The sequence below is a fragment of the Falco peregrinus genome, chromosome Z (assembly GCF_023634155.1).
Source record: "Falco peregrinus isolate bFalPer1 chromosome Z, bFalPer1.pri, whole genome shotgun sequence".
Classification (NCBI taxonomy): domain Eukaryota; kingdom Metazoa; phylum Chordata; class Aves; order Falconiformes; family Falconidae; genus Falco; species Falco peregrinus.
This window is the reverse complement of record NC_073739.1, coordinates 63890183-63912247: the sequence shown is the minus strand read 5'-3', so window position 1 is coordinate 63912247 and position 22065 is coordinate 63890183. Positions and strand designations below refer to the sequence as shown.

The window sequence follows — 22065 nt, the reverse complement described above, 5'->3', positions numbered from 1 at the left end:
GCCTACTCTACTCCCCTCCAGAAGCAGCACAGGCTATTACAGCCTTTCTCCCAAAAGGCCTGCATTTGAACTCACAGGTTCAAAAAGGCCTAAATGAACCAAATTGTCCCAGTTACTTTATCAGTAGTCAATAAATTATTATATAAAAAGCAGGCACCGTTCAAGCTTTAAAAAGTAATCAAAGGCAAATCCTTTCCAGCTATTTGAAAACACAGCAATATGTCTCTCTCTCTAAGAGATGACCCCCCCTACTTTGGAAACCAAGGGCATACACACAGGCTGGAGACTGGCAGGATTTGAGACTTAAGAGTCAGTGATTGCATTTCCCACTGAAAACACATGGCCTCTGATCAGCACCCCAACTGTCTTGGAATATGTGCTAAAGCACCTCTCCATATGCACTGCTAGGGAGCCAAAACTGCACTGATGATTCCAGGATCAAGCATTTAAAATTCAGGGGTTGCAATATACGTCTCAAGCCATCAGAATCTTTTCTGGGATCTAATTTCAATCAGTCACAACAGTTGATAGCTACAGGGATTGACAAGCAGAAAGATAAAATATAAATTATTTTATTTGTTTTATAAAGACGACTTGTATGTAATCTCCTAAGAAATCATTTGCAACTCACATTCAAGATAAAGCTCAAATTCCTTTAAGCATTAACAATGCACCATAAATGTCAGTATCCCCATAAAAGTATTCATGTAACAAAACTTACTTTCTTGGAATTGTACAACAGGGAGGCAATTAAAAGGTTCTGGGTATTTAACAATGCAATGGATGAGATGAAGCACGAAGCAAATTATCACAAGCTTCTTTTCTGTTAGTGGTAAACATAACAGAAAACTGTAGTTTTCTACACCTTTAAATCCTCATTTACAGATCTATTGCATGCACCAAATTCCCAATAAACTCATACAGTAGAAATGCACCTTGCATACAAATAGCTAGGTCTTTTGATTTCTATACATGTATGACCCTAACAGTCTGCCTAACCGTGGAAAACAACATATTGGGTAATTCTGCATGGACTGGAGTCATGTGTGGTCACCATTGCCTGCCCTGTTCTTAGCAGCTCAGAAAACAACACGTACCTTTTTGCCTAGTTCCAGACAAGGTAACTGGTGCTATTAATAGAGAAACTTTGAGTTGTTAAAAACAAACAATAATAATGAAAAAAAAACACAAAAAAATTCTATGCATGTATTTCAATAGATAATGGAAATGGAATCATGCTAGCTGACATTTAGGCTTCAATCAAAAATACATTGGTTTTTTTAAACCTACTTGAGGACTAAGATTTTGGCTATTGAATTACAATCTTTTCCCCCCTAAACAGCCTAGGCTACCAATATTAAAATATATCCATAGATACACTGAATAATAAGTATGTTAGGCTATTTTAGTGAACAAATCAGTAAGATGTTTTTATCATTACACTACAAGACTATCGGATAATCCTCAAATTAGTAGGTTTCCATCATTCAGAATAATGTTCAAGGGAGTAGAACATGAAATCAATTAGCTTGGTAGAAGACAGTGTATCCCAAAAGCTACGATCTTCAAATGAAACACGATACCTTGACAGATTAACACATTCCTTTCTTTAAAGTAATATTGTTTGTAAACAGATTTAACAATGTTTATGTATTAACTATATTAATAAGCTTTAGATTCTATAAACAGTACTTGCTGAAGATTCATTCTTTTAATAAAATGTAGCTGACTGTCAGCAACTGATAACATTTAAGGTGAAGTAATTTATTTGCCCTCAGTGTTCAAAGTACTCAGTACTTGTCATACACATTTTAATTTTCCCAATGAATATCTGTATTTTCATGCATCTTCTAGATAAAGTTCATCTATCCATTGATTTCTTATAGGATAGACGTGAACAAGTTGCTGAAAAAAATGCCTTTTTTTCATAATCAGAGATCCATGCTACTCCCGCCATCCCCCAAATTCTGTGTCCCAAATAACTTATGGTAAAAATACAAATTCTGTTTCGGATGAAAATGTACAAAATACACACTGTGTAGTGTGTGCACCTAAATATTATGATTGTCAAGTAGTGCAAGTTTAAACTTTGACATATACACTTTTTTGGTTTAGAGACAAGAGTTTGTTTCACTGATCTTTGCCGGTCCCGTTTCTTGCCATCTTTGGTAGTCTTTGTCCCTTCGTGTAAGCGTGGTACCAGAAGTGGAGAAACAAGACTAAAAACACAGAGCCATATAGCCAAATAATAAACATGAAAATTGGATACTGGTATGGACAATCATCCATCATGTAGATTTGTCCTATATGGCCTGTAATCATAATAAATTGGACCTGGAGGAAAAATGTGAAGAAAATAAATATTTTTAAATAAATGGCAAACTGACTACAGAAGTTTAAAAAGATTCATCATAACTTGTATACAGAAAAACAGAAAGCAGGGAGAGGAGGGGGTGGCACTTCTTAAAACAACAGAGATGCACCTTTAGTGCCCCTCTCCCAGAATGTTACTCTACTGGAAAACACTTTCACAAGCTAAAGAAAGAAGTCCTGGGACAAACTGAATTACAAGCAGCACTGAGAAACCCATACTAGGAATTCTGCCCTGATCAGTTCAGAGAAGAAAGGAGGAGGCGCACAGTATTTGACCAGTGACAAATGGGAGGCTTCTTTTAAAAAATTAGCCAGGAAAAACAAAAGGGTAAGATTGGTGATCATGAATTCCCATTTTCCCTGCACATTAGCATATGTCACAAAGGTCTGCAGGTCCCAAATAACAACTTAATGAAGGATTTAAAAAAAACACAAACACATGAACTCCAAGTTAATGATCCACTGGTAGTGCCTCCAAGACAAAAAGATTTCATGTTGTAAGCATTCAAGCTAAATTGTTCAGTTACACATGATTACTTGAAGTATTTGATCAACACCAGACCCGGTGCAAGTAGACAGCCACGGCTGCTTCTCCCTGCTCTTTTCCCTCCTACATCAGCATCCTTGCTCAGGCCAAACTAATTGTTCAGCCAGAAGCTGAAATTTGAAGATTTGCCTATTAAAAAGTCAGGCATGAAAAAGGACTCAGAGCAGTGACCTTTTGAAAGTGATCTAAGGCTGGTAAAACACTTAGTGTAATTACTGCAAGAGCATTTTTTAATTTTTTAATTTTAAGCATTTTTAAAGAGAGGTAAATTCTCTAAAAAAACATTCTGTGAAAGGACAGATACAAAATTCTAAAGAAATACTTCTTTTGCCCTAATCTTCACTACTAGTCACGTGAGTATTCTGTACATTAATTATGTTTTCTTGGTGTAAACTTACATTCTAATCATTTGTATACAGACACTAAGTTTTATGAATCTGTTTACCAAATAGTGGATAACTGAAGAGGGCATGTGTCTAAATCTGTGATTATAGTGAAAGCTGAAGCAAGCAGATTTATGCATATAACTGAGGGGACTCACAACTTTGTTTTTATTCAATTAAAACATGAGTAAACCTTATACCAGCTGTTAACTACACATATGAACATAACTAAAGCATAAACGTACTGCATTAAGCCTCATTAGCCACAATCAGCTTTCTAAGAGGTGTTTACATCAAACAGAAAGTTACTCACAAGTTGTATAGTTGTCATGTATTTTTTCCACCACAAATATTTATGATAGGCTGGTCCCAAAGAACAGATTCCATAATAAGTGTACATGACAACATGGACAATACAGTTCAGCAGAGCGTGAAATGTTCCTAAACCACCTGTAGAAAACCAAAATATAGTAATATTATTGGATCAGGTACTTAAAAAGCCACTTAGTAGGTGGCTACAAGTCCTAGTAGTTTGTTTTGAGTCAAGATATTAAAAACATGTACCACAAAGCCTACAGACTTTGATTAACCCTCAAGTTATTTAACTTGAATTAGTTTGACATCATTTCTGAGGGATCATATCACTTTCCTTTCTCAGAAAGGTTTATCTATTTCCAAAACAGAATTAAAACCTAGCTGACCTAATTATCTGTAACAGGTTTTAGTGCCACTCTTTGGGTTAATTTTTTTATTAAAACATATACATGATGGAAACAGAGTTTAGTAGAAACAGTGTTTCTTGTGTTTTATACCTCTTTTCTAGACATCACGATGAACTTCGCAAAGCTCTGGAGGACAAATTATAATTCTCTGCCCAACACAGATTTCCAGATTCTCAGGGAAAGAATCTGTTTCAGGCAACAATCTTTTGGAATCATGACTTAAGTAAGGGTCTCACAAATCCATCATCCACCTCAAAAGCATACTTACAGTGAAAAGGAAACTTAAGGCCAAGTAGCCCCTTTGGGGGCACAATCATGAATGAAACTAGTAAGATATGAATATTTCACAAAGCAAGTAAGGAAGTACTTCATTCTCCATTGGATCAACTACGGAGTTGTATGATCCTGAATGTATTTAATGAACATAAGAAATTATAGGTAAAAATGATCTAAGAGAAATATGAACATGAAAATATTGACCATCAGGAAGAAAACAAAACGACATAAAAGCAGACATTTAGTGAAGGTGAAAAAGCACCAGTTTTCCATTAAGAATAATTCCAGTTAAAAATAAAATGTATTTTGTGATTTTAGTAGCTCACAGTAATCTTCCAGCTTGATAGATCATAACTCTTCCAGCTGTGATTGCAAACTTTCTTTGAAACTTAGATATTTGTATTTTTAAAAATAATTTTAATGTTCTTACAGCTCCAATGTACATACTTTTTTTGGCTTGCACAGTGAATATTCAGAAGAAAAAATAAATAGTTAAAGCAGAGAAAAAAGAAAGAACAACCTAATCAACAGTACAAAAATACGCTCCAAAAAGCAACACCATACATAAGCACCATTTTACAATTCCCTGTTTATTTCAGATCAGAAAAGAAGCATCTCCATTCAAACCTGTTGTGTTTTTTACAAACAGGTTGAAAACTTGATCAATGCCACTATTTAGAAGGACAAAAAGTCATGAAATTGAATATAAGATAATCATCAGCAGGAATGAAATTCTTGGAAAAAAAGTCAAGTTATCAAACAGAAGAATATTTGGAAAGATTAGTATAAAGATAAGCAATAAAGCTGTAGGAATAAACACAGCTCTGAATGACTAGGAGGGACAATTATTGGCAGAGGACAAAACAGCTCTTGCATACTTTGCTGAAAGTATTTGTCAAATTATCACATGGGAAATTTGAATCTGATGCAAAAGCAGAAGCTTGTAGCTGGGATACCGATCCGATGTCCAGATAAAAGGCAGAAAGTTAATCACATATAAATGGAAACTTTTCAAGGTTGAAGAGGACGGACTGATAGTTGCTGGGTTTTGTTGGGGTTTTTTTTGCAAATCTCTAAACACACTGAAATGTATGCTGAGAAAGCTATTCATAATTTTATCATTACATTAAAATACCTGTTACTCAGCAACATTTGAGAAAGGAAGCTGCCGTCTTGATCATGTCTAATAACAGAAACTCAACAAATACAGAGGAAGCACATCCTTTCATGTACTAGGAATATCCGTGCACTGGACATGTTCAAAGGATCCTATCTACAAATTCTCTGGACTGCTTCCAAGTCTTATTTTTGTATTCATAATACAAGCACTAACAGATCAGATTTAACAAGCAGTGGTTTTCTTCATCAATTTGTTGCCTATTTTCTGGGAGAAAAAAAAAATAATGCCAGAGAACATGTGTGAAGAAACATACACACACCCTTAGTATGCACTACTAAAAAAACCCAACACTCTCCTAGAGATGGACTACCAAATGAATATGCATTTCTCCACTCTGTGCTTATCAGGCTATTCTCATGGCAAGCTATATTTATTAGTGGTGCACACTAATAATATAGCATAGGAAGCTGCATACATAGACACAGAGCAGTAAAGAAGAAAGTAAAGGTAAGCTAGAAGTGGACAAAAAAACTTTCAATTTATGAAAATTCTGGTAAGTTTCTGTAATATGTAAGGTCCAGAAAAATACTTCTGTGGTTTTGTGAAAGACAAAGTATTAGATGTAATTAAAAAACAATGCTGCCTAAAGCCAGTAAAAATAACTGCAAAGCAGCCTGAATAATTTCTTAAACAGGCAAAACCAAGTGAGAACACAGTCTTCCACTCCGAGTTCTTACATTTGAGAGGAAAAATGGCTCTGAAAGAGTTTCAGCCTTTTAGACCTACCCTAGCACTTCTGATTTTACAGTCACATCTCTTTTTCATTTAATAATGGTCTTTGCTTACATGCAGCTCTCTCCTCTGCACCTTTTCCCCTCTATGAGAAACCAATGCTGCAGAAAATGCTGTCAAATAGGAAAAATAAGTACTTCTCACCCATTAAATAATTATGGTGATCTCAGATGTTCCATGAAATGCTGCAAACATCTACGTTTAAAAACACTGATGTTTGCAAGATTTTTAATTGTTCTTTAAATATTTTTGTCTAGCATTGTTGACTTTTACTACCAGAGGATATGTACAACTTAAACTCTCTCTCCACTACCTGCAGCAAATTTGACTCCAAACCACCAGGTCCATGGCATGATGGAATGATGAAAGACATGCAGGAATGTAACTTGGTTGTTTTTCTTACGCAGCACAAAAAATATCTGAAATAGATTTTTAATGAACAGTATGTTACAGGAGATAATCAAGCCCAATATACTTATAAAAACCTGTATGCATCAGTGCTGGCTGTTCACTACTATACATCTAAAAATTCTTCACAGCTGTGGTCTAGAGAGAAGGAAGAAAACTGAGGCTCTGGATATGCAGATTAATTTAAAAAAATTAAACCAGTATGTAAAATCCACCTGTGGAATCCCAAAAGCCAGGGCAAGTGTTGAAAGCCACCACCTATGTGTGCAATGGACAGCATAAGAAGGACTTGCTTGGATTCAGAAGTGTCTAGAAACGTCAGATTTTAAGTCCCCTGAACTTCTAATGCAAGGCTGTTTGAGAAAATTAACTGAAGAACCAGCAACAGATACAGGCACAGTAGAAAATACTAAGTCAGATAAAAAGCACTTTATTATGAACATTGAGTTAGCTACCCTTGGAAAAAGGCAAAATTGGACAGAATATGTAGGTATTTCTAATCGATATTGACAGGCCACGTTTTACAGGACAGGCTTCAAGGAAAGTGTTAAGGGAAGACAAAGCAAGAAAACTGTATAAGGAAAAGTCAGGTCATGCAAAGGGTAGTATCAGATGGCAAGCAAATGAGCACAGAATAAAAGAAGTCTGTTGGGCCAGGGAAAACATTTGGTGGCAGCTGACAAATACAGCTAAGAAATTACTTTTGCAATAAAACCAAAAAGCTGCTGAGAAACGGGTACCTGATTAGGTGGACTCAAACAAAACAAATTTAAGCAAAAATAATTTTTCAGGTCAAGAACTAATTAAAAAGGACAAGTCTAACTAGTGGGTAGTAAATGTAAATAGAGGACTAAACTCATCAGGCTTTTCCAGTTTTAGCATTCCTGACCCTTCCATTACCATTCCACTCATCTCAGTCAGTAAGATCTTCCAATGCTGAATCATGAGTATTTGCAGATGAAAGTTAGATGGCTAACCTTGCTCGCAGGGTGTAGAACATCCTAGCTGCTCATGAGTCAGCTCCTAAATGGCCACTACTGTGCCTCATGCAATAGGGCAAAAGAAATCACAGCCAATTCCAACACTCAGAAGCTGGTTTGAAAATAGCTAAAGGAACCCTCCTAGATGTCGGTTTCTGGAAGAGGGGAAGACAGATGGCTGATGGTGGTGAGCAAGGTCTGCATTCTGCTTTAACACATTGCTGCTTGGATGGTTGAAACAGGTTAGAGTGCCAGCCTGATACCAAATACATCAATAATTATGACCCTGAGGCATACACAGGAATCTAGAGCAGGCAGGTACAGAAATTTATGTTGTATTCAGAGCTACTGATGCAAATATTCCGAATGCAGAAGATAAAATCTGAAGACGACATGGAAAAAAAATTCAGCATGCTCAACTGTTCATCTGCAGTGCTGAGACAAGCACTGCCATAGCACAAAAGGTTAGCGTATTCAGCTGTTACACAGGAAAATTATCAGGGCTTCCTAAATTTTTAAAGGTGTGTTTCCTCATTAAAATTTTTCCTGATGATCAAGGAATGACAGTGTAATGAGACAATAAGATGAGATGAGATAATAAGGGTGAACAGCTTGATAGTATCCCAATAACTGAAGACTGGAGGGCTAAATAAAAAGCAATTTATGCCCCCAGCCCCAACAGCACCACTTCTACTGTGAAAAGAAGACATCACTACTTTTTTTATTAGGTTACAAATACTTACAGTGTCTAATAATTCAATGAACTTGGAAAAATAGTAAAGCCAACAAGTTCGTACCATCTGCAAGAGTAAATCACAAAAACTGTCAAATCGTGATAGTCAAATAAAACTAAGCAGCTGAGAGAAAAATAAGTAACTATAAAGGAAAGTAAGTGGCATCAGAAGGTTGACAAATATTTAAGTATATGGTTTGTTTGGTTTTTCTTTAAAAACACAAAACATCTTTTAATCCTGAAGGAATTTTAAAACCAAGAACAAGCCAACAAGTGTGTTGCTTCCTTCTTTCTCCCAAACAATCTGAGTTAACAATTCTCCAGTTAACTCACATGATCTACATTATGCAAGACAGCATTTCCATTTAGTGCATTCCACTCTACAGAAGTGCATTTGGTTGCTCAAAAAGAATTTCTAAAAATAAAGTCAGTGTAGCATAACAATTTGGCTTTGTGTTTGGCAACTTACTCTTAGAGCTGTAGGTGATCTTGAGTAGTCAACAATATCACACCGGAATGAGTACCCTGTGGCCCAACCCGACATAAGAAACTGGAGTAAAGGGAAAAGGCAGAGATTTACTTTATGTCTTTTGAAAAATTCATTAATTTTGGATTACTTTTGTAATCAGTAAGCAGGAGAGGAAAACAATATCAAAAACTTGTTGAATCAGCAGTCTTGTCCATCATCTACCTCTGTGTGGGCTAGCTACCATAAAATCCTTTGCTGTTGCAGATTAATGAATTTCCAATTCCAGCACCACACCTATAAACCTATAAAAAAATTTCTTCCTGCACCCATTATTCCATTATTAGTAACTGAAGAGGAGAAACAGCTGCATCTCAAACCCAATGTTAAAAAAAGCAACTTAGCATGTCAATCTGGTCACAAAAACAAATCAAACATTTTGCAATTTTTTGAAAACTGCTATCACAGCCAACTGTCTTAATACTGAGAAGAAACCAGCACAGTATCTTAATACTGAAAGAAAACCAACATAACAGAAAAATATGGCTTAATATCATTAAAGACAAGGAAGAAATTATTATGCACTATATTTTTAATATCATAGTTTCTAAAATGTTGCTTAGTCAAACTGCATGATTAAATTACTTTCACTGATATGAGCAATGAAGAGCTAGAGTTTTACAATCAAGAGCACACACATGACCAAAGGCCTGTATGTAAAAAATAGCATATAATCTTTTCTCTTATAATATATTAAAGCTTGGAAAACAGCAATGTTGTTAATATTACACTTGGCTCATTTGTCTGGCAGCCAGCAGGGCCTGCTGTATCTCATTTCTGTTTATAAAGTGCTTCTTGTCCACTGATCATTACCACACACAGGCACAATAGGTGGTTCAGCTTTCTTAACAGATGGAGGGGTTTAGTCCGTGTAACTTCCTGAAAGAATCAGTTGCTTAAATAAAACAAGATCTGAAACACCATCAAGACAGCACAATACTAAAGCACCCACCAAATAGCTTCATTCCAAAGAGGGACAGAATCAGCTTTTTGCTGAGCACAGACAATAGCAGAAATTCAATCTGTCACACTCCATCCACGCAGTCTTTCATGAAATTGTAACGTGGAAGTCTTGACAGCAGATTAATTGAACACTGTGTTAGGGTCAGACACTAAAAGAAGTTTAATTCTTTTTTGCTTGTTTCTGAGGGTTATAACCAAATTCAAACTTGGCACCAAATCACAAAAGGAAGTTTGGCAGTTTTTCAAAACAAGGTCTAAATAGCAAATGTGTGCATCTGGCCCACGCTTTCCACACAACACTCATGACACAGATAGCTGCTGCTGCACTGCCTTTAGACTGCTGTTAAAAGAAATGTCAAGCAGTCCACTGTAACTTATGATGAAATTTATGCAAATTGAGCAGACAGAAAGGTATCCTGCCAGTTTGGCACTATAATATGACAACTTTTCACTGCTAGTTTGCCAAACCTGAAATAGCCACATAGCCAGATTTAACTTAAAGAGGGTCAGTACTACCGTAGTGAAGCTTCACCAAACAAATGTATAAGGCTATCATTCACACAATGTTATGTTAAATAGCTACACTTTAAAGACCAACCAGCCAAAAAAAAAACCAAACAGCCAAATAAACCCAAACCCAACCAGCCAAAAAAAACCCCAACAACCAATCACACTCACAAAAAAAACCCCAACCAACCCAACAAAATCCCCAAATAACCAGCCAAAAAAACCATGCAAAGCCAACAAGCCAAAAAAACCCAACCAAAAAACAAACACCACCAACCAACCAACAAAACCCCAAACCCTCAACAAACATTAGCTATCTTAAAGTTTAAGTTTCTAAAATAATGCTTCTACACAGTCTGTATCATTCATGGTTAAGGAATTTTAGGTCATTCAGCCCATAATGCTATACAACTCATCAGGCTTTCCACTCTTCAAGTCTTAACATTCCTTTTGAAAGAAAGAACATTTGTTACTTTGGGGTTGGGGGTGAGTGGGGAACCAATGCTAAATATTTTCATTCTTTGGGTTTTGGAGTTTTTTGTTTGGTTGGTTTGGGGTTTTTTGTTTTGTTGTTTTGGGTTTTTTGTTTTGTTTTGTTTTGTGTTTTTTTTAAAGGATGAGGATTCCCCAAATTAGATTTTCTAACTTCTGTAATTTAAAAGGCAGATCTAACTAAAGATTATTGCACAGTAAACATACTCTATACAATGTCTGAAACATCATAGTTGACTGTCACATTGTAGGAGAGAAGCAATTACAACAAAGAAAAACATGTAGTCTGGTTTACCTGCCACAGCCCAGGGAAATTAAATAAATAAGAATTTTTGACTTTGTAGATTATATATTATGACACAAAATATTTTATAATATTTCCTTCTAGGCACGACTTATTCCCTTTTTTCAAGTATCAGCTCAATTAGTTTAGCAAACTGCTTGGAGGAATTTAATTACAAAAATCAGAATAATATTTTTTTATTACTAGAGAACTACAGAGTGGGAATTATATTAATAAATGTATTAAAAGTGTAGCAGTTAGATGCATGAAATACATACAAACATTACAAATGAAAGTAGTACTTACTTCATAAGTCATATATAAAGAAAGGGCTACCACACTAAAGTTATAAAACGCCATTATCTGCCTGAGTTCAAAAGGTTTTTTATTTTCCATGAGTTTGGGTCCCAAGGAAGTGACAAAATAAACATAGGTTCCAACGATAAAGGTTGTTGGAAAAGGTGAAGACATGAGTGGCCAGCCTTCCAGTCTTGGATCTAGAAGAGGGGAGGAGGAGAAAAAAAAAAAAAAAAAAAAGAAATCAGATCTGTCCCGTATTTACTAAATCCTAAAACAGCTACAGAAAGGTACTTCATTCTGAACAGTTTAGGTTTTGCTATCACTGATCATGTTTCAGAGTCCATTCACCTCAAATCCACACCGAATAGACAACAAGATTTAGCACCTGTAGGTTTCAACACTTCTTTCTGCATCGATCCTTCACACGTAATGAGGAGACACAGAATCACGAGTGACAGTTTTCTGCCTAGAGGTCTCCTTCATGAGAAGTCTGCATTCTCACACGCATGGGTCTCAGAGGGCACCACGGGAAGGCATTGCACAAGCACATCGCTGAGGTTGCATTTCCATGTGAGTTTTCGTTCTTCTGGAGAAGCACGAACCTTATTTCAAAAGTTCAAGTCACAGACTGGGAGCAGCCCCACTGTTAAAGATCCTTGAGCTTTATAAGCAGTAGGACATTAGACATATTAAATACGGGGATTTTAAAGTCAGGAGACCTTCTGTCCCATCAGCTGGTATTTGTAGCTTAGTACGTGAGGCGTGTGTATATTCAGTCCGGACACATCACCACCTGACAAACACACACTTTCATATTACAAGCCTTCAAGTGGTCTAAGTGTTGCAAGTTCCCTCTCCAGTTATCCCATACAGAAGTATTGCAGAGAGTCCTGCTCCCTCTCCCTGCAGCTGACGCTGGCAGGCGCTCCCCTCGGAGCTTCACCATGATTCCACTGCAATCTTCTGTGGTTCATCACTGCCTCAGCTCACCAAAGACTTCTGCATTTCTCTGTACGCAGAACTGCTATGAACTTTGTGTATTTTTAATATATATATATTTTAATTTTTATGAACTAATCTTTGGAAGATTTGTTTCTGAATGACCCCAAACTTAACTATTGACTCAAACTGCTGCTTTCACCATTTGCTGCTGTATTTTGGGGGTGAAATTGAACGACTACAATTTGAAAAGTGTTTAATTCATGGCCAAATGTCTTACGTCAGTGATTTTCAACCCATAGCACTCAAGCAATCTATCTCCCGTGAGACCCTCTGATGTTGTTTACAGCCACTGGAAGTTTTAAAACAGACTGAGGAGGAAAGCACATTGTAATGCTCACAGCCTGTGATGTGCCCAGTGCTGCTGCCTGCAGGCCAACAAGGACTGTGAACCGCAGCACTAGGCACCTGTGGGTGTTGCACTGCAAGGGAATCACCAGCTCTTCACAATTGCCGGCTTTTTCTGCATCCACCCCTTGCACTGGTACCACCAAAACTCTCCTGCCTGTCTTCCTAGCTTGATCCTGAGGAAAGCATGTCCTGCCACTAACAGTATGCTAAGACATGCCAAATGCAAGCACTGGTAGGTAGGAAAACGAGGAACTCAAATTCTGAAGTCATGGACACTGCATCAGAAATGCTTCATCACCCGGCTTCACCCAAATCCACTTCACCCCACAAGTCATACTGATAAAACTCCCTTCTCAATTGCATGCTTTTTGTTTTACATGGTTTTACAGAACAAGAGAAATGGTTCTCAGCTATACTGAAAAATATAAATTAGTCATTTTATTGATCAAACCTTAACTGCTTCTCAAGTTTTCCCCAGGAAACCCCAGGTAACCCAGCTTACCCCTTGGGTAACCCCAAGTTAACCCCCATCACTACATGCCTGCCACAGTAAGGAACACCCAGGGATGTCACTGACACAGATGGATCTTAACCCCAAATTTGAGATCTTCTTTGTCATTTTTTGTTAAAGCATGCAGAACTACAGAACAATATTAAAGCAAAGTGTGTTTAATATCCTCATACCAGCTGCCACAGGAGACTAATATTCCTTTTCAAAACAGAACTCTATCAGAGTACTCTAATTTCAAGATATTACAATTTATCAGGGTTTTTACTTCTTTCACTTTGTAAAAGCAAAATACAGTAACACCATGCATCTAGCTCAGTTAACTGATAAAATACGGTTGTTTGGTAATGAAAAAGAGTTAAAGCAGGAAAAATGTAAGTTATATATTTAGGTAAGCCATGAACACTGACAGAAGAAACACTGTCTCCAATTTATTTAGGCTGAGGTTATACCCATAAACTAGTTGAGCTTTGCTTTTTTAAAATGCAGAAACTAGTCTGTTCTTTACAGTTAAAAATATCAATAAGTAACCTGACAAGCCTTAGGAACATTTATAGGAAGACAAAGCTACTTCTAAGTTGATAAGCAGTACACCTAGAATAACAACATATTGCTATTCAAAATTATCAAAAGTTAATAAGTTTTAGATTTAAATGACTCACCGGCATCTTTAATCCATTCATCATACAATAATACAGCCTTTGATGTCAGATTGGTAAAGGCCATTTTCACTTGATTAAGATTTTATGATGCTCCCTGCAGGAAAACAAGCCAAAACAGAAATATAGATTTTTGTAATTAATAAAATAAAGGTCAGTAAAGTGTCTTGGAAAAGTTTTTCAGGAAATAGAATGGAAAAAACAGAGAGAGTGCTAACAGAGCATGACGTGAAACAGATCAGGGAGCATTAGCGGATGACATCGCACTATGTTTGGAGCTAATTTATAGCTGAGCTGTTATGCACAACAATATGATTTTGTAATCTCTACATACCAAGCAAGATGCTTCCATCCCATAAAGTGTTATCTCAAGAAACCATGCTGTGGTTAACTGTTACTGTCTTAAAGGAAAAATATAAATAAAGAGCAGCTGCTTAAATCTATTCTTATTACCATCTCTACTTGAAGTCCAGGTCACTGATACGTGCAAAAGTTCAGCTTTGCAACATCTACTATTGAAAATTTTAATTTTCTAACTAAGTATTTCTAAGGTAGGTGGAGAAGGAGGAAAGGTGCCAATATGTCTGCATATCCCTTTTAAATACCATAATTAGCTATGTTATAATTAGCATGCAAATCACTACTCTGATGAATCAACTGTTTCCACACCAGGATCATGAAGTGTCATAGCACCACTGACAATACCATTAACTCACAGCAATTATCCAGCACATCCAGTTTGCATGCAGCAACACCTACATATGTAAAACTTTTCAAAGTATGCTTATACAAATACTGATTTCTTGCTCCAAAATCAAGTACTCATCAGCCCCTCCCTTGTCTTATTCCCCCTAGAAAATACTTCTTAAAAATCCTAACACATTTGAAGGGCACCTCTCCTATTTCCACTCAGTGTCTCACTTTGTCATATGACTTCTCTCCATACCCCTGTGCAATCTTCACACCATATTCACCTTTGTTAGTTCAGGCTGCAGCACACCTTGAGAACCAGCTCCTTTCCCCTGGCTGCCCTTCTGCATCTCCTCCAGGCTAAGCTAGCTGCAGCTCTGGAGAGCCAGTTCTGCCATCATCATGGTAATCCATCTCTCTCCTCAGATCTCCCCACTATCATCTTCTCATTTGTCCTTACCTTAACACTCCTGAAAAGCAGTCTCATCCTTATCTCCACTTCTACAAGTAACTCCTGTTACTGAAATTACACAGAGAAGCCTGCCTTCATTAGAGTTCATGTGATCTACCTCTTCTCAATTCTAATTTTGCTACCCACTTGTTTTCCTGCTTGCACTTCCGTCCTGTGTCTGAACACCTGAAACCACCATCAGTCTTGTGTTCAGAAAATATTCCCTCTGCACTTTTCTTTAAAGATCACATTTTCCACAAAGAGCATCCAGTATCAGCATTTCCCAGCTCAATGTCACTGCCTTTTTGCTGACCATTCCCATATGCTCTATGTTTATATCACTGTTTGCTACAAAGCCTTATCTTTATAAAGGTGCTGGCAAAAATCAGAAGAAGCAGGAGACATCCTCTTCCTTTTCCAATGAAAACTTTGGGGGCCATCTTTTGGCATGAGAGAGAAGATATCATGGTTAGAGGCAAATTGCAAATACCCCTGCCATCTTGCTCCTTAAGCCAACCTATGAATGATATCCACAGGCTAGCCAAAACCTAAGTTAAACAAGTAACCTACTGTTTCAAAACATGCTCTCTAAAATCCAGAAAATTCTGTGGGGATGCTGGCTCAAACTGAATTGCCATTTATTATGGGCTTGAGGGTGTTGATTGACTTTTCCTCCCTCTTATGGTGCAAGCCTCTCACCCTGACACCTCTCACCCTCACAAATTGACAGCTCTTTACATTTATCCACTTGACTTGTAAAGCAAAATTAGCGTCAACAAGTCAGACAAATGTGCTGTCAGTGTTTAAACAGCAACTCTTATGCCTGCTAGGCATTGGGACCAAAAGCAAGCTTTTTATCTGGAACCAGACTATTTCTAACAGATGAGTTCTGCCCAAAGTAGAAAGGCAGCAGATGAAAATAGCAGACCTCACGTTTCCCAGCCCCTGCTGTGCTGATGAGGAGGCATTTTTGTCCCACCTCTCCTGACCTCAGCACTTGCAGCTCTTCTCCCTTTAAAAGGTCTCACAAGAGCAAAACCAGCAGAGGCTCTTAGCCTTTGAGTTTTCTTTTCTGTTTATAACCAAGCAAGCAAGCAAGATACAAGTCCACAGCAGTTGCTAAACCTGTTCTAAACGTTTTTGCAGTTTAGTTACCATCCTTGAGAGAAGGATGTACCAGCCAGAGGGAAGCCACAGCCTCACCACACAGACATACTGACTGATCAATTATACTGAATCTGAAGGTAAGCAAAGAACAGTAAAACTACATATTTCAAGAGTAAGAGTAATGTCTGCAAGAAAAACAGTGCTGTTCAGAACTTTTCTACAGTTAAAAGGTTCCAAATCAACTTCCTTATATAACACTACTATGTGCTTTACAATTCTACTCAGTTTCTTAACTAGCTACTTAGTTTTCCTTTAAGTCCATTTCTATGAACGATTGTTTGCATTATTGTTAGGTTTTCAGGATTTTTTGCTTGCTAACTACCTACAAGTAGAGTTAATGGCAGCATGGAAGGTATTTTGTCTTATTCTGTTACTGTTAGTTCACACAAATTCATACATACTGGAAAATAAGTATGATCAAGGCTTCTTCTTTTTAAAATAGAAGACCAAAAATCCCCCAGGTACCCACAAACAAGATAAACAACTAGCTTGCGCTTCAGAAAAAAACAAACCATTTTTGAAAGACTGCTTTTTTTAACAGTACAACTGTGTTGTTAAGAAGTAACCTGATAACATGTTGACCATAATACAACCTTTCATAATGTTTGGCAGTTTTTAAGTCTATAGGACTTGTCCTCTAAATGTCAGACTGGAAATATTTGGCCTGAAGGGACAGAGGCTTGGGGGCATAGAAGACCATTTGTTAAATACACAGCTTTAGTTCTTCATGCTGTAAACTCATCTGCACATTAAGCATTTGTGTAGCCACAGTTCAGTCTGGAAAAAATACATTTAATCTACATACCTGCTAATGTAATACAGATTCAGCACATCTGAACTTTTATTCCCAATGTTCCACTTTCCACCTGTAACATTAAAATACAGCTAAAATACACTAACAATAGGGAATTTTCTTTTTAGAGCAGAGTGTCTAGATTGTAGTAAACTTGAAATTAGGAAAGTCACACTGGCAGATTAATTTTCAAAATTATGTTATTTTAAATGACATATTGGAAGCAATTTACATGAACGTGAAAAAATGCAGTCATATAAGTTCTGTCTGCCCAACTTGAAAAGTTCTAAAGAACATAGAAGCAGAACTCTCAAACCTACACGTCTGGAAAACAAGCACTGAAATCACCTCAAACACATATGCAAGGTACTCTGTTCTTAGAAAGAAATAAGAACTATTTTTTTTTCTTTTGTTTAAAGATGTCGATGGAAGTAAAATTGTGGACCTAGTTTCAAGCCAGCTGTACTAACATAACTTCTGAAGACATCTTTCAAGAAATGTGTCTTCACCATTATTAAAACAGGGGGTTTAAGTGAGGCAAAGGATGGAAAGGGCTATGTTAAAAGAGCAATGTCATTTGCTGGCCTCTGGTCCCCTGAAGCTCAGCTGAAAGAGCCCACTAACTGCCGCTGAGTTAAGGCATAACAGCTTGGCAGAACCCATTTTAAGCTGGACCACTCATTACCTTTACTGGAGGAGCAAGGGTAGATGATATTTTTACACCAGCCAAAAATGCCACAAATACCACAGCAAACCATACAAGAATGCCTCACGATGACAAGTGGTAGGTAGCAAGTTGTTGGAAGTGCTCAAGTTCAGTTAGCACACAAAACTATTAGTGATTGTTGTAATAGGAATTGCTGGTATGCCTCAAACATTCCTTATTTTTAAATGAGAACAAGAAGTTTCTCACATTCCTTTGCTTACCCCACATGAAAGATATTTGCTATTCTTGATGGTCATTTATTCCCCAGACATTGTTTTTAAATATTAGAAGAGATATCAAGTTTTGCTCTTCTATAGTAATTTTGTAAGGATTTATGTTGAATGGCTACTGAACAAAAAGAAACAGAAGAACTTGACAGAAAACCAGGCAAAACAAAACAGTCTAATGTAAGCTCTGTCACTCCAGAAAATTCTAAAACTCAGTGAGAACTTAAAACACTTGAAATTAAGAACTTGCATTAGAGAGCAAAGTTAATTATTAGAAAGACAGATAAGCTACTTTTACAGTAACCCCTTAGGAAAAGACTGGAGAATATGACAACACAGTACAAACTGCAACGGGATAATTTCCACCCAAGGCAGATTCCAATAGCAAAGATTCTGGAGCATCACCCTCTGGCCTGGCAAGCAGGTAATGGTGGGGGGTGGGCCTCCACCCCATGAGCTTGCTGGAAGATGGGAATTGCCTGCAGAAAGCATTGACACATGCAGGACTGATTTCAAAATGATAGCTAAAGAAATGACAGTAATATTGGCTTACATATTCAGGCACAATTATACTTTCATGTTTCAGAATCACTTGGTGTACTGTTGTTAATTCTGCTCTTGAAGTTCTGAAGGTAATTAAATCAAGACGTTTCGCAGATGGTATCTTAAGCTTTACCTGGGAAATACCAGCTCTGCCCTTCCTATTTCCCAAGGCTCTGTGCTTACATAATTGGTGTTACTTCAACTACATTACTACCTTATGCCACATGGCAAACGCACACAAACTGCCTATTACATTAGATGGATTACTCACCTATATCCTGTAACAAAGTTTTGAACTTCAGCTGGGTATCACCTGTTACGGATTTCCCCAAAAGAAGTTTCCATCACCTTCCCTATCCTTTCTGCCTTCTCTCAACCACCTAAAACTCATTTTTGAAAGATTCATCTCACAGGGAAGTTGGCTACATCCTGCTTACCATTAGGTGGTCTCTTCTGGTAATATCACTTGTAAACACTGTTCCTGTTAGATGATGGCTCTGCCCGAGGGACAGAAGGCAGGCAAAGCAACTCTATGCAACAGAGGTACTTTAAGAAATATCCAAGTTTAATTAAAGAATAAGTTAATACATCTCTATAAAAATTTCAAACTTTGTCTTTGAAGCCAGTCCATTTAAAAATATGGACCCTAACTCCTTTGAGCACATCAACAATCTGCATGCACACTTTAAAGTAGATATTGGGGAGAGAATAGAAAATTTCAAAATAAATACAAATTCCTTTTTAAAGACTGGACATCTAAAAACAGATGAAAGAGGCTTAGAAACTATATTAGAACGTCTGCTGTAAAATTCCCCATTGGCAGTATTCAATAAGAGCTCTAAAACTTACCCTGCTTAGTCACCCTTACAGAATTAATTACACAGTACCTCTATTTAATGCTTTGGTTTTTTAACTAATATCAAATCTGTCATTCACCTACATCAATAAATTAGTCTGTTAGCAGAGAACTAGAGAAAACACATTTCATTGCAATCACACTTCAGACTGGTTTTCTGCCAGACTAATGGATTCTGATGCTGTGTAAATTAAATACCAGTTTGTATTTCCTTCCGCCTGCCTATAAATTGTTAAAAGAACTGACAATACAGACTTCACAGCAAGGCTGAACGCTGGCAACAGGCACAGAAAAGCTCCTTCCCATAGGAATCATATGGTAAAAAAAAAAAAAATCATATGGGAAAATACCCAGTATCATATGGGTATTTTCTTGGTCCATATACACTGACTGAATCGCCAGCAACAGCTGAACGGAGAAGCCCCAGTGTGCAGTCCCACGGACCGCGGCTGGCAGGTCCAGTCCTCGGGCAGCTATGGGCTAAGTCACAGCAGCTCACTGACCTAACTGAAATCTTGGTCTTTTTGAGAAAAAAGAAAAAAATATTTTTCAGTCAACTCAGACCTGTAAAGCTGAACAGGCTCATACAAAGGAAACGCTGAGATGCACGAACTGGGATGCCACAGGCAGGGAGAAAGATGGACTAACGGCCCTGTCATAGATCCCCTTAAGCTGGTAGTGAAATCATGTAGGGACACAGGATCATCATGTCCAGTCCTTCACACTAATAGACAAGCATGTACTAGATTTGTAGTCAAAAAGTTCACATGCTTCACCTCAGCGAGTCATCACTGTCCACCACAAGCCACAAGGGACATGCTACAACACGAGAGCCAAAACCACAAAATGTACATCGTACTACAGTAAGACAGGAAAAGATCTGGCATCAACAATATATTAATATCTTAAATGCATCACCTGGGGTTGCAGTGATGCCTGTGAAAGCAATCCTAGGGACTAGTGTCCCACATCACATAGAAAGACACATTAAGTCCAAACAGTCCCTGCAATCATGGCCTGGAAGGAATTCTACAAGTCTGAACCCAGTTATCAGCTCAATGCAAGTATGAGAAAGACACTGGGCAAAGTGTCTGAAAAGACTCCCAGTTTCACCTGAGAAATGAACACCATGGACATCAGTCTATCTTCCCCAGTTTTATCTCCCCATACACCCAACGGTTCAGAGAAAGGCAAAAACGTAAGGAGGGGAAAAGCTCCTAGAACATTAACTTCTTGTCAGTGCTTCCCTACCTTTACCAAAAACCCTTTACTTGAACATTTGCATGTCAGCCATCCCAGAGTCAACTGGTCTGACCTGGCTACTCCTCTGCCACGGTAGGTAGCTCCTGCACCCAGCTTCGGACAGAAGCTCTTCTTTTTGGTCCCTCAGTGCATGACTTGTACATGGCTCCTTTAAGTTTGATCCCAGCTCAGTGATGCCAGCTCAGAAAGTCACCTAGCCCTGCCTACATGGCACATATCACATGACAACTTTCACCTAGAAGCTAAAATAAGGTTCACCTACGATATAATTATTTTTATTAATGCAACCTCACTTCCATTAGACAATGACACATCATTACCCTTATCAAAGAGCTTTGACAAAGTATCGATTTAGTAATTGGGCCATATCCAACTCAGACTAATCTCCTTACTCAAAGGACTTAACAGATTCTCTTTTTCTCTCCTTGCTTATTATGTAACTAGAAAACTTTCTGCAGCATTTCAATTTTTCATTCAAGACCACATCAGCTAAGCTTTGGGTCACTTTAAACAGGCTTTCACAAAACGAGAACCAGGGGCTAGATAGCAGTAACACAATCTGGTACTTTCAGATGTGCTACACAATCATGCCACTCATACACACGGTGCTAGTGATCCCTACTCATTCCTCCACAAGCTAACATCTTCATAATATACTGAGCTTTTACCCATTCTGGTTTTTTTTTTCCTCTACAGCAAGGACAGTTCTGATAAATATATGTAAGAATTATTTACAGCTGTGGTGTTTCTAAAGTACATACACATCATTAGTTACCAAGCAAACCAGAATATAAAACTTTGCTGATCTAGAGGGGTAATGAGTGGCATTTACCTGCACTGAAAAGATAGCGCAGTCTGGGGTTTTAACCTACATAGGAAGTATATTATTTTTAAGACAATTTATAGGTAAAGTCTAAAAAGGTAGAGGGAATGCAAGTGCTAACTAAATACTCTGAAGGAAAAGAATTAAAGATGTCTGATGATATCTAAAGTTTGCATTTTATAAGACTAAAAATTAAGGGGCTTTGTGGATGCATCCACAAAATAGGACCAACGATATTTAATTTTCTCGTTGTGATGAAGACTGCTTGTTCTGAGTACACGCTGTAGTTATTTGTGCTTTGGTAAGACTAAAACTTTCTATGGACACCTCTTAAGGTGAAGCACATGGAATGCTGACAAGAGCATCCTCATGTCAGTTATCAAAACCTTCCCAATATAACTGACAAAGGGCAGGCCACAAGCGAAACAGACCTGGCTAACATTGATGAGATTTGTGATCAGTCTAATAATCTTCCTTCTTTCTCCTCTGTGATAACTGAATTCTGTGTCATTCTTGAACCTCCACATAGGACAGCTTAGAATTGACTTTGGTTATGAGTACTATTGCTTGTATCTACTTACTTGATTAAAGTTATTCATATAAAAATATGAGAAGGGACACGAG

General features: G+C 37.5%; 2 protein-coding genes across 4 annotated transcripts in view; both read right to left on the bottom strand.

Moving 5' to 3' along the window:
- DEPDC1B (DEP domain containing 1B) overlaps positions 1-805 on the bottom strand; it is a 29180-nt gene extending 28375 nt beyond the window's left edge. The window contains exon 1 of the mRNA XM_013301742.3: positions 722-805. The gene's annotated coding sequence lies outside the window, so the exon portion shown is untranslated. The remainder of the gene's footprint in view (positions 1-721) is intronic.
- ELOVL7 (ELOVL fatty acid elongase 7) overlaps positions 557-22065 on the bottom strand; it is a 32677-nt gene continuing 11168 nt past the window's right edge. Inside the window, exons 1-8 of one of the 3 annotated variants that reach the window (XM_005240632.3) lie at positions 17036-17356; positions 13926-14019; positions 11412-11602; positions 8804-8884; positions 8345-8401; positions 6527-6632; positions 3617-3753; positions 557-2334 (exon numbers count right to left, since the gene is read on the bottom strand). In XM_005240632.3, the coding sequence (XP_005240689.2) occupies positions 2131-2334; positions 3617-3753; positions 6527-6632; positions 8345-8401; positions 8804-8884; positions 11412-11602; positions 13926-13989 (840 nt within the window). In that variant the 5' untranslated portion in view covers positions 13990-14019; positions 17036-17356 and the 3' untranslated portion in view covers positions 557-2130. Of the gene's footprint in view, positions 2335-3616; positions 3754-6526; positions 6633-8344; positions 8402-8803; positions 8885-9812; positions 10320-11411; positions 11603-13925; positions 14020-17035; positions 17357-22065 lie in introns of those variants that run through there. The other 2 variants (XM_055791459.1, XM_055791460.1) reach the window with 2 other exon arrangements.